A 13,924-nucleotide genomic window follows, 5' to 3' on the forward strand; every position below is an offset into this window, starting at 1 on the left:
AAAATACATGAGTTATTGGGTTCCTTAAAACTGGGTTTGATAGTGGAAATGCTGACAAATCTTTATTACAGATGCCAGTGAAATGAAGTGCTTTTACCTCTAGCAAATGCTGATGTGGAGATTTAAGACTATATGAGAAATCAGTAAAGTTGCCCAGGAGAGTTTTATCATATTATTCATTGAACTCAGTATGTGGTACAGTAATTGCTTCTGGTACCATTTTTCTTTTCCTACATGAGGGTATTATTTATCCTTGTGCTGTATGAAACAGAGAAAGAGAGTCTAAAGGAGAGTCATAACTGGATGTAAACTATCTTGTGACACAATGTAGCTGGAGATAGGAATCACAACTGGAAAATGGTGTCTTACTTATCAGAATTAAATATAGGAAGAATGATATTTGACATTGTGGAGACCCATAAATATTAAAAAGATGCACTCAGACCACATTTTTTTCTAGTGATATGAAAACCTGTTTAAAATATATATCTAAATAGACTTTAATCTCACAGGGATCAACAAATTTATTCGCCCCTGACAGAAGTTTTCTTATTAGCTTATAGGTGGTGGAAATCAAGTTAATAGGTAGGATAGTTACTAGGAAAAGCTGAATTAATGAGAATTAAGTAGCATAACAATCTTTAAAATTTTTTGCTCTGCTTTTGTATTTTGTGCACATATATCCATCATGTGCCTCAAATATATTTCATTAAGCACTAACTTAATTTTTTTTTAATGTGCAAGTGAGTTTGTGTGAAAAACATACCATAAATATTTTGGAACAAAGATTTTAAATAGAGACAATGATGCCTTAATAATGCAAATGCAGTTTTTAGACACGCATATTACTACCTTAATCTGTTAGGCTTAAAATTGCTATTTTCACAAATTCTTGAAGAACTTTTATGTTAAAAATGTATTCTTTCTGGGGCCCCTGGGTGGCTCAGTCACAGAAGCGTCTGACTCTTGGTTTCAGCTCAGGTAATGATCTTACTGTTCATGAGCCGGAGCCCTCCATCAGACTGTGTGCTGACAGTGCGGAGTCTGCTTGGGATTCTTTTTCCTTCTCTCTCTCTCTCTGCCCCAGCTGCACTCTCTTTCCCTCAACAAAAATAAAGAAGCTTAAAAAAATAATTAAAAAATGTGTTCTTACTTGGAAAGGAGGTCATTCGTGATGAATGAATTTTTTGGATTATACATTTACTACTTTTTTTTCGCAAATAAGATTTTTTATTTGTCACCATTAAATGTTTGAATTGTAAAAGATTTTTGGACTGGTGCTCATATCCATCAGCTCGTTCAACTTTAGCGCCGGTCTCATCCCCAGTAGCTTTCCCAGAACTACTACCTTCACCATGAAGCCCCATGAGCTTTCTCAATTCAAACTTGGGTTTCTTCAGCATTTTTACTTTTCTAATGAAGACATCATTAGATATCCTTAGACATCATTAGATAAATAGACTGACAAGCCTTCTCTATGTCTTTTCTGATGCTGTCTGGATCAATTTACTGACAACTTCTTTCAAGTCATTTGTCTGCACCTCTTGGGTCATGATTTTCATCATCTCTTTCCGAATCTGGTGGATCTGTTGGTGCTGAGCATAAGAGGTCTTCTGAATCTGATTGTTGCGTTTTTTAGTAAAACTGACACAAAAGAGAGGAAGCAAATACCCATCGGGAGTCTTGACATCAACGTGAGCTTCAATCATGGTCTGCCATTTTTTAACCATGGAGCACATTTTGTCCTGGGTAAGATCCATGCCATGGAAATTAGGCAGTTTTTGCCCTGAACATCTTCAGTAATTAGCTTGAATTTCCTAAATGCAATTTCATTATTCTGCAGATCAGCAAGGCTTACTTCAAACACACAACCCTTAAGGCCATCAGATGCGATTTTGGTTCCTTGAGTTCTCGTGACTAGTGTTTTCCAGTATTTCTTATATTAGACATTGCTGGTGCTTTTACATCATACCAATCTTTCTTTGAAAATGGATCAACCACTTTCTTCTTGGCTCCCTTTTTGCCGCCATTCATAAGGAGCTTGTTCTTGCCTACCGCCATGGTGCTGCTCAGGGAGTGAAAAGGGCTATATTTACTACTTTTCTGCAATGTTGTTTTGATTGCATTGTTCAATTAGTAAATGTATTACCATTTTGCATACATTACATTAACCTAGCGGCTGATCTCAGTGATTGAAAAAATAATAAAGTCATACAATATATATTAAGTTATCTAATGAGCTATGTGCAAATTATGCATTCAAATTGAGTTTGGAAATTATCATTAGAAGTCATTTAATATAGAAAGTACACTGTGGAGGCAAATATTCCAATAATCTGACTCTCTGGTTTGTATGCTGGCTATTGATCTTGGCAAAAGCACTCTTGCCATCAGTTTCTTCATTTGTAAAATAGAAATAATAATATTATGGACTTATGGTTATAATGAGAAATAAGTAAGTTTATCCAAGGGTAGCACCCAGAACAGTGTCTGGTACAAAGTATAGGTGTTGGAAAATATTAGATAGTTCTATTATTTAGTGTATGGATCTTAACAAATCATCAATATTTTGAGAGTTTTAAATTAAAAAAAAACATTTATTTATAAATCAAAAACTGAATGAAATCAAAATATTAATTCAATAGAATTAATGTATTGTACCCACATGCTTCTTTTGATTCCCATTCTACCAGTCCCAAATTCTCAGGCTGTCCCATCTTCTGCAGAGAAATATGGTATGTTCTTGTCAAATCTCTAACCTTCTGCCCATGGGTTAGGAAACTGAGGATTTGTTACCACCATACCTGAAACTCATAGGAGAATTTCCCTGTCTTATAATTTTTTCTTTCAAGTTCAAGTTCCTTTGGCTTTGACAGTTGACCAGAGCAATCCATTTACATTCTGTTCAGGATGGAAGTCATTTTACTTGTTTTCTGCTATGTACCCGATGATGTTTGGTCTTTTTGATGCAAATTATCATGCCATATAAGTTGCTTAACTCTGGTTCAGAAGATAAATGTGTATATATGTGTATGTGTGTATGTATAACATAATATATATATACATATATATATTATATTATATATTCATTCCAAGGTAAAAGGGGCGTTTAAATTGTCATCCATGGAAACATTTTATCTAACTTAGAAGACTAGCATGCCACTAAGAGTAGAGAGGATGGGCGCCTGGGTAACTCAGTCGGTTGAGCGTACAACTTCAGCTCAGGTCATGATCTCACGGTTCATGAATTTGAGCCCCACATTGGGCTCTGTGCTGACAGCTCAGAGCCTGGAGCCTGCTTCAGATTCTGTGTCCCACCCCCTCTCCTCTGTCTCACTCCTGCTTGTGCTCTGTCTCTCTCTGTCTTTCAAAAATGAATAAACAAAAAAAATTAAAAAAAGAAGAGTAGAGAGGAAAAATGGGTATAATAGTCACAGGGGTGGAAGAAGACTGTATTTGTCACATTTGTAGTATTCTCTGTGCCCCTGGAGAATAAATTTTATATGTGATCACATAGTACTAAAAATTAGGATCCTTACTGTCCTTTACCTCATGGTAAGCCTAAATATCTAGCTTTGATTTTAGTTACAAATTAATTTCTGTTTCCTATGTGTTTGATCTAATTCCATTTCAAACTCCAGCACATGTAGATTTTCTACAAATGCTCTTATGGTGTAGAAAGCAACATAAAATAATGGGGAAAGTATGTATTTTGGAATTTAGAAAACCTGAGTTCTTAGCTGAGTCCCTTCTTAGCTTTTATCTCTTAGCTATGTGACCTCTCTGAAAAATGACAATTAATAAAATAAGCTAGTAAAATAGTCCTAATACAATAGTTCTACTAGTAATTAAAATACCCTAACCAGTAAAATAGTTTACATATTAAAATAGTTCTAATAAAACTCCATTGAAGTATATGAAAAGATGTTCAATATCATATGTCCTTAGGGAATTTTGAATTAAAGCAGCAGTGAAAAACCAATACATACCTATTAGAATGGCCAAAAGCCAGAGCACTGGATATTGAAGAAATGGGCAAAAGATATGAAAAGACATTTCTAGAAAGAAGATATCCAGATGACTAACAGACACATGAAAATATGCTGAACATCACTCATTGTCAGGAAAATACAAATCAAAGCCACAATGAGATACCACCTCACACCTGTCAGAATGGCTAAAATGAACAACTCAGGCAACGATAGATGTTGGCGAGGATGAGAAGAAAGAGGAACCCTTTTGAACTATTGGTGGGAATGCAAACTGGTGCAGCCACTCTGGTAAACAGTTTGGAGTTTCCTTAAAAAATTAAAAAATAGAACTACCAATGGCCCAGCAATTGCACTTAGTAGGTATTTATCCAAAGATACAGGAGTGCTGATTCAAACTGGCACATGCACCCCAATGTTTACAACAGCACTGTTGACAATAGCCAAAGTATGGATGGAGCCCAAATGTCCATCAACTGATAAATATAATGGAATATCACTCAGCAATAAAAAAGAAGGAGTTTTGCCATTTGCAACAACGTGGGTGGAACTAGAGTATATCATGCTAAGCTAAATAGGTCAGAAAAAGATAAATATCATATGATTTCACTCATGTGGAATTTAAGAAACAAAACAGATGAACATAGGGGAAGGGAAGCAAAAAAAGATAAAAACAGAGAAGAAGACAAACCTTAAGATTCTCCGAAATACACAGAACAAACTGAGGGTTGCTGGCGGGGTGTTGGGTGGGGGAATGGGCTAAAAGGGCAAGGGGCATTAAGGAGGACCTTGTTGGGATGAGCACTGGGTGTTATATGTAAATGATGAATCACTGAAATCTATTCCTGAAATCATTATTACACTATATGTTAACTAACTTGGATTTACATTAAAAATAAATAAATAAATGAATGCTGTATTTTATGCTTAGTAGCTTGTCTTTATAATTTTAATGGTGTCTTTCACAGAGCAAAAAAAATGTAATTGTTATAAAGTCCAATTTTCACTTTTTTACTTCTATGATTGTGCATATTGTGTCAGGTCTAAAGATTTTCTCTTATGCTTTTTAAAATAATTGTTTTTAATGTTTATTTATTTTTGAGAGAGATAGAGCACGAGAGGGGAAGGGCCAGAGAGAGGAGACACAGAATTTGAAGCAGGCTCCAGGCTCCAGGCTCTGAGCTGTCAGCACAGAGCCAGATGTGGGGCTCAAACTCATAGACTGCAAGATCATGACCTGACCCAAGTTGGATGCTTAACTGACTGAGCCTCCCAGGCGCCACTCTCCTATGCTTTTATTTTCTAAAAGTTTAATGGCTTTTATATTTAAATATACAAAATTATATATAGTGGATATATATATATATATAGAGAGAGAGAGAGAGAGAGAGGGAGGGAGGGAGAGAGAGAGCTGAAGGAGAAGCAGTGTTATCAAGATGTGGGTCCGATAAAGCAAAAAGTTGAAGGGAATTCCAAAAATTAGTTACAAATGTGGAACAATGTGCTGATCTCTAAGCAAGAGTTCTTTAGCACAGAGTTCAGTGTGTAGGAGTGTCAGAAGAACAGCACACTGGTCAGGTTGGAGTGTGTATGAAAAGTACAGGGATAAGCCAGGTCAACAGTGATGGGAAGAAAAATGGAATTAGTCTTGTTTCTGAGATGAGTGTGGACAAGAGGACACATTGCTATCATATCTAAAATGCCCTTAGGTGTGATGACCCTCATGGGATGAGTATTGTTCTCCCAGGGTTGGGAGGAGGGTGGTCATCTTTCTAGATGGACTGGCATGACAGCCTTTTAAGTTTTTCCACTTTGCAGTGTCTTTTTCTGACAGCACCTTCCAGAGGCTTTACCCATAGTCAAATAGAAATAAGTAGTACCGCACTCTGGATACCAGATATCTGGATACAGATACCATGTTCCACCTGCCCCCACGAAAGTATGCTAATGCACGGATTCTCTTAGTACTTAATTAAACATGTGGATTTTTAACAGGGCCTGTTATTCAGAGCCTTACAGGATTTGGCTCCTCATTCTTTCTACATTTCTGACCTTGTTCAACTAATTCCCTCACTTACTGGATGTGATTCCTGTCACACTGATGGCTGTAGTCCTCTTTCTGGAACACTCCAGTGTCATATTGGCCTTAAGGCTTTTACTTGCTGTATCCTTGACCTGAAGTTCTCTTCTGTCAGATTTTCAAATGACTAGATTCTTTTTCATCTTTTAGTTTCTACTTCATCTCTCATCTCCTCATCAAAGACTTCCGGACATATTTCTCAATTTTGTCTTGTTTTCTCTTATCTTGCCAAGTACCTTGAGGTTGTTCTGTATCCTATTCCCCTATTTTATGTTTTTCTGCCATTTATCAGTATCAGAAATTATGTGTTCTACTTGTTTAGGCATTTATTATTTATTTACTCATATATATCATAAATTTTATGACTCAGAAATTTCTCTTTTATATAGAGGAGGGCTGGCTCATAGTAGACGCTTCATAAAATATTGTCGGATGAATGTATAAACACTTGATAAATGTTTCTTTTTCTATATTCCAAAGTAAGCTACTATTTCTTTTTCTATAAATAAATATAGTGGTTATGATTTTCATGGTTGTTTGGACAAAATGTGGTAATATATAAAAGTCCATACTACAGTTTTTAACACATAGTAGGCAATTAGGCAGTGGATTTTTTTTTTCATTTTTCCATCAATATATCCCACTGAAATAACACAGTAGATATTGATTAAATGATATAATTCAAACTGGGGTATTGTAATCATGTGAAATGATATCTTACGTATTACATATTTTATGGCATATATCACATTATATACTATCCCTTATATATGACATAAGATATATGATATGGGATATGTGACATATTTTTATTAGATAGTAATGATGAAATTATTATAGTTAAATATTCTCCTTTGAAGCACAAATATTCCAAAAGTAATCTGCCTTCTTAGGTTTTCAAACTATGTGAATTACAATTAGGAAAAAAATAAAATTGTCTGTATTTCTAAATTAATGTGAAATATTCTATCTTCTAAGGAAAGCTTTAATTCTTATAGTTTCATGATTAACTATTATTTCCTACCTTCATGTTTACTGTTTCCAGGAAGAACCCTATGTCTTGTTTAAGAAGTCTGACAAACCTCTCTATGGGAATGATCGATTTGAGGGCTATTGTATTGACCTCCTCAGAGAGTTATCTACAATCCTTGGCTTTACGTATGAAATTAGACTTGTGGAGGATGGGAAATATGGAGCCCAAGATGATGCCAATGGACAGTGGAATGGAATGGTCCGTGAACTGATTGATCACGTAAGCCTTTTTTCTCATTTTTATCATTACCTTTTGTAGATTGCTAAAATATTTACTTGTTAAAAGTTTTTTGATGGTCAAGGGTTAATAATGGCAAAGAGCAGTAATATATTTCAAGTATGTATTTCCTTAAATAATTATCTTCAAAGTATGTCTTATTTTTGCCCTTAAATATAAACAATCTAAGAGGGATGTATGGTTCTATTAGAGAGAGTCATCTGTTTTAAATTCACTAGTATTTAGTGATTTAATATCTTGAAATATTTAGTCCTAATTTGCAAATTATAATGTGGTTTCCCAACAATTTATTTCTTTTTCACTTTTATAATACTGACTTCATAATCAATAGAAGGAATGATGATGCGAACTCTAAATTTTATGATAAAAATTTTCTGGATTAGCGTAGGTTACTTCTTATCTTTAGAGATGAGAGAAATCTATATGCAAAAAGAATAGAATAAAGATAATGTGTAAAATAAAGTATTTTAAGTGTATTAATCTGGCGATAGACATTTTATTTATTTAGTTAGTTAGTTAGTTGAATAAAGCCAGACATTCCTTATTTGGTCAAGAAAGCATTATTTCATAATTTCTTAGTTGGCAGTGTCGATTAATTCATCTCTTTGAAATAAACTCTTATTTTTTTTAAATAATAATAATAATATTACATTTGGCTTTGTGTTTTTTAACATTTAAGTTTATTTTGACATTTTCCATAATATTAAGGCATGTAATTATTGCCAAATATCTGCAAAGTAACAAAATATATTTTGCTTTTAAAAAACCATGAAAACTGTACCCTAAATTAAAGTCCTTACTAATGGAAGTAGCAAAAATAGGCAGTTTTCACAACATTTTGAAGATATTTCATTGCTATTAATTATAAAGTTTATTATCAAGAGTAAAGGAATAAGGGAGATCTGTCTCTATCCCTATGTATCTATCTATCTATCTATCTATCTATCTATCTATCTATCATCTATCTATCAGGGGATGTTAGGGTTTGGTTAGAAGCAGAATAACAAAACAAATAAACAATTATCATTAAACTTATTTTTCTTTAATCTTCAACATATTATTTTAATTATTTGAAATTTACTCAATAAGGTCCTGAGGTTCTAGGCTTAATCAGTTATTTCTAAAAAATTCTGCATAAATGGTCCATTTATATTTTACTTTGTAAAATCTATTAAAGATGATGAAAATGTATATGATTTGGAATCAGATATGAAACATTAAACTTTATGTTCACTTATGTTACTATAGCAGCAACCATAAGAAATCTAATTCAAGCTGGTTTAAACAAAAATGTTAACTTGTTTGTTTGCATCTTTGTAAAGTCCAGAGGTAGTGTGGCTGGATTTAGAATATCAAGATTTAGTTTCCCTGATATTTTGCCTCAATGTAGTCTTTGTTTCTCTGTATTTGTTTTACTCTTAGACATGTGCCTCTCAACAGATGGCAAGAACAATTTCCACCAACAGTTCTAGATCAACCATCCAGGTAGAAGTAAAACACCTGGACCCTATAATTTAATCAAGGGACCCCAAATTTGGTTTCATTGGCCAGACCAAGGTCATAAACTAGATTCTGAACCAATTATCCCATTCAGAGGAATTGCTATTCTTGAGGTGCCTAGGTAGCTCAGTTGTTTATGCATCCGACTCTTGGTTTTGGCACAGGTCATGATCCCATGGTTTGTGAGTTCGAGCCACACATCCGGCTCCATGCTGACAGTGTGGTGCCTGCTTGGGATTCTCTCTCTCCCTCTCTCTCTGTCCTTCCCCTGCTGTCTGTCTCTCTCTCTCTCTCTCTCTCTCTCTCTCTCTCTCTCTCTCTCAAAAATAAATAAACTTAAAAATATTTTTTTTAAAAAGGAAAGAAGTGCTATTCTCATTGGATAGTTTGGAGGCAATATATTCACACAAGAAATTAGGAGGTGGGGTGAATCCCTTTTAAAACCACATAGATTTAGATTTGAGGAACTGTGAATTTTTAAAGGAAAATTAGGGTGTTTATCCAGGAAGAAAGTAGAATGGATCCTGCACATACCAATACAAATGTATATCCAGCATCAAACCTTTGCATACGTAGCCTATTTTTTTTTTCAAAGAAATTAAAAGTAGAAAATGAAGGTTAGGAAATAATGATTTAGATCTATGGCATAAAAGAGGATGGCACCCAAAATGAAGGAATAGTAAGGGGGATTCTATCAGTTGATATTTGTTTCTCAAGAAAATTATTTGTAGTATTGGATTGAGACCACTGATGAGGGCTTCAAGTTACTGAATCATTTTATTCTTCCTAGTGCCATATCTTTCACTTCACCTTTTATGTTTCCTTTAGTAGAGTACTGTTCTGTCCTAGTATCCACTTTCTTGGTGCCTTCCTCATGTTTCATATTGCCAACCAAGCCTTGGTTATTAATATTTAGCATGAGTCATATTAAACTAGAATGATGATTATAGTCAATATATTTTTCTTTGTACAACCTCACCCTGGTTTGCATATTTATGAATATGCTAATTCCAACACAAAGTAGTAACTCTTCCTGATAATCAGATAAATATCCTAAACTGCTTGCTCTCCTTGCTTTCTTTGGATAAGCTTATCTTCTCTCATAGCTTGATTACCATGCTCAAACTGAAATTTCACCATTCTGCATCTTTAGGCGTGAGCCTTAGATGCATATATCAACCTACCTCTGTTATATTTTTTGCTTAAATATTTCATAAGCATCTCAAAGATAGAATATTCCAGACTGAATTTATTGTTTATATTTCTTAAACCTTTTCTTTCTGAAGAATTTCTTATATCAGTACATGGAGCAATGATTCAATAGGTTCCCTAAGCCAAAATTTAGTAGTCATTTTTGGATTATTTCTCACTCCATCATGTTTTGTTGAGTGTGGTCCTTAAATAATTTTTTTAATCATTATTTATTTTTGAGAGAGACAGAGACAGAGCGTGAATGGGGGAGGGACAGAGAGAGAGGGAGACACAGAATCTGAAGCAGGCTCCAGGCTCTGACCTTGTCAGCACAGAGAAGGACACGGGGCTCAAACTCACAAACCATGAGGTCATGACCTGAGAGAAAGTCAGATACTTAACTGACTGAGCCACCTAGGGCCCCTGTCCTTAAATAATTTTGAAACCTGCTCACTTATCTCCATCTCCACTGTTACCTGGAATAGTATCCCAATATGAGGATCTTTCCTTTCTAATACATTATCTGTATATATATCCATTATCTATCTATCTATCATCTGTCATCTATCTATCTATCTATCTATCTATCTATCATCTATATCATTCAGCTACGATGTTGTTTCAGAAGAAGAAATCTGATCACGCTTTTCTCGTGCATAAAATCTATCAGTAGTTTCCTAACAATACAGCACCAACTATATAATATATTTATAATACTTCCACATTTGGTTGTTGTCTATCTGTTATGGAAATCTTCTTTTTACCCTCCAGATGTACTCTCAGGTCTTCTCCACCATGCTTTCTGTATTGGGAGGTTGTCTTACATGGAGTAAATCAACAGGGCTCCCAGTAAGAGATCCAAGGGAAGGAGGAGAGTGAGGTCAGAATATTTATTTCCCTCCTTGCTCCCTGAGATGTTGGCTGTGTGCCTACAAGGAATGCCAGTTTCTTATTATGAGGCCTGATCTATACAAATCTATCTCCTGTTCTCAGTTCCAATTTACACCCTACATAGGTTTGTTTCTCCAGATCTCAGGATGGTTACAGCTTAGGTGCTATTAGCCTTGGGTTCCTGCACCATCCCTTAAAACTTCCCAACACCGGGGGTCCTTGAAATATGTTCCATACACCTGCAGATCAATTTCACTTGCAAACTTGTTACAATTGCAAATTTTCAGGCCCTAACCTAGAACTACTAGATCTATAACTCTGGGGTGGAGCCCAGCAATCTTTCTTTCCGCAAGCCCTAATGGTGATTCTGATGTTCGCTGAAATTTGAGAATCAATATTCTACCCTCCACCCAGACTTGTGTAATTAATTTTTCTCTTTGTAAACAAATCCTATTCAGTTATCATTTGAGTGTGCCATCTGTTTTCTGTTGAGAAGCTAACTGCTACACCTCTCTATATTTCATCTATTTTGTCCTCTCCAACCAAACCTAGGTGGACTTTTTTCAGCCTTGTTCTCTTTTAAAGCTTTTAGGCTAGTTCTCTGACTGTACCACTCTCTTCAACCTCCACCCAAATCAGCTCATCTGAATTACTTCTACTTAACTTCAGATATACTTGTCCAGTGATGCTTCCCCACCCCACCCCAGGAAGCCCACCTGCTATGAGCTTCCACACTACCCTTCTTGCATAACATCTGTCACACTTTAATTACCAGCTTAATATTTGTCATATTTATTGTATGTATGTTGTATGGTAGTTATGAAATCAATCAAGACTATTTCTGGTACAAGTGTCAGAAACATGGCTAAAAATAGCTTACACAGATATACTTTAAAAAATATCTCATATTACTAAAAAAGTCCTATGGTGGTTCTCATTTCAAGTATAATTGGATTCAGGGTCTTAAAGTATGTCATTAATGTCTGACACATCCTTTGCTGCCTTTTTGTCTCTTGGCTTTACTCTCCTCTGTAGTTTTTATTCTTAAGTACTTTCTTTCCATATGGTGACAAAGGCGACCCAAGGTGGCTCTAGACCAATGGTTATCAACTGGAAGGATAACCCAAGAGTCTTTTCCCAAGAGACTTTTGGCCATGTTGAGAGACATTATTTATTGTCTTGACTTAAGGAGGTGGGGGAGATGTTGCTACCGGCATCTGAGGATAGAGGCCAGTGGTGCTAACCTCTAAACAATGTGCAAGATAGCCCCTCCCCTCCAAAAAAAAAAAAAAAAAAAAGAAGAATTATTTGCTCCAAATATCAGTCTTACTGAAGTTAAGAAACTTTGTTCTAGGCTTACCTGGTTCTTAGGGATCTCCTTTTGAAAGAGATAGAGGTCTTCTTTTGCCAAAGTTTCAGCAAAATCCGTGGTGGAGGATTGGGGTAGATGGAGGGGTATTGGCTGGATTAAGTTGGACCATGTGCTCATCTGTGAACTAATCCAAAAGGCTACGATTGGGAAGGCAGTGGTTGGAATAGCCAGACCTGGGTTATGTGTCCATACCATACCCTTATCTATTGGATAGAATCTGAATTATGCCACTTATTTGTATATGAACTTGGATGCAGAGGCAACTAATATTTATTTTATACCAACTATGTGCCAGTCCATTTTTGAGCGTTTTGTTGTTGTTGTTGTTGTTGCTGTTGTTTGTTTGTTTTAGGTTTGACTAGGTTAAGTAGAATGGAGATAGCTATCAAGAGGTTATATTTAATGCAAGTATTGTGAGGAAGAAATACAATTAAAAATAAAATCTTTTTCCAACCCCAAAAATCTTTCCATAAAGGTAGATGAAAAATAAAATAATTTTATTAATGAATAGGCATTATTTCAGAATCAGATGCACATCACAGTCAATTCACTAAGAGATTACAAAGGCAGAAAGCAATCTCACCCTTTTTATAGTCAGGAAGGCACAACCCATTGTATATATATTCTCAATATAAATAATAACTGGTCCTCAAGTAAGAAGGCTTGAAAGCACCATTTATCACACATAGTTCCTCCTAGATTTATTTGGAAACTGGGGTGACCATCTGTGTTAGCTAATTGGTTTTATTCCATAGAAAAATACACTTCGCAGGTCTTTATGAGAAAGGTGGTTTTTAGGCTCCCACCCACCTAAGTTAGGCTTCTACTTTCCCATGGAAATTTGGAAATAGGGTGTTATCTTCCCTGGTGATTACATTTCAAAGAGATACTTCCCAGATCCTTGGGAAAGGCATTGGTGAGTCATAAAGATGACAAGAGGCTTAATTGGCCTTTTAATATATATTTAAGATAAATAAATAAATAAATATATATTTGTATATGTATATATAAAATCTTATGGCTAATAATGTGTGTGTGTGTGTGTGTGTGTGTGTGTGTGTGTGTGTGTAAAAGAGAGAAAGAAGTTACAAGTTTTCTAAAGTAAATGTTATAGGAAAAGGGGAAGGGATTGATTCCTTTATTTTCAACAAGGAGAACTGAGCTCCTGTGTTTAATTTGTATTTGCCCTTACAGTTGCAGGTCTTTGTTATTCTAGTAAAGCTGGTTTTAGCACCTTCTCCCTCTGTCCTTTTGAGGGTTTGGTATGATCTCTCAAATCTATTATGATTTAACCAGGGATGAATCTTGGTGATGCAATATTAAGATACAACCCCAGAAAGATATTAAGAGAAAGTGGCTCTCTGAGGCAGTTAGTCCTTGAAAAGTGACAAGCCTTCCTGCTGAAAGCACCTTCCATCATCTCTACAGCAGGGCTATACAACATGGGGTACTAGTAAGTCCTTGGTAAGACAGATGTGGAATAAAATCCTAATTCTTCTGCTGTGTAGTTTGATGTTTTATGCACATTGCCTTAAACTCTTTGAGTCTTAGTTTTTGCAAAAGTAATAGAAATAATATCATATTAATCATTAGGAAGATATACATAAATTCTCTGATGCAGTACCTGACTT

General features: G+C 35.3%; 1 protein-coding gene and 1 pseudogene across 5 annotated transcripts in view; one reads left to right on the forward strand and one right to left on the reverse strand.

The window, feature by feature from the left end:
- The window catches only part of GRIK2 (glutamate ionotropic receptor kainate type subunit 2), a 663,286-nt gene that overhangs the window by 435,352 nt on the left and 214,010 nt on the right, over positions 1-13,924 (forward strand). For all 5 annotated transcript variants that reach the window (XM_040474262.1, XM_040474263.1, XM_040474267.1 and 2 more), the window contains exon 10: positions 7,115-7,321. In XM_040474262.1, coding sequence (XP_040330196.1) covers positions 7,115-7,321 — 207 coding nt within the window. The remainder of the gene's footprint in view (positions 1-7,114; positions 7,322-13,924) is intronic.
- On the reverse strand, positions 1,461-2,079 carry LOC121029828 (40S ribosomal protein S3a-like; annotated as a pseudogene).

The sequence above is a fragment of the Herpailurus yagouaroundi genome, unplaced genomic scaffold (assembly GCF_014898765.1).
Source record: "Herpailurus yagouaroundi ecotype Mexico unplaced genomic scaffold, PumYag 139, whole genome shotgun sequence".
NCBI lineage: Eukaryota > Metazoa > Chordata > Mammalia > Carnivora > Felidae > Herpailurus > Herpailurus yagouaroundi.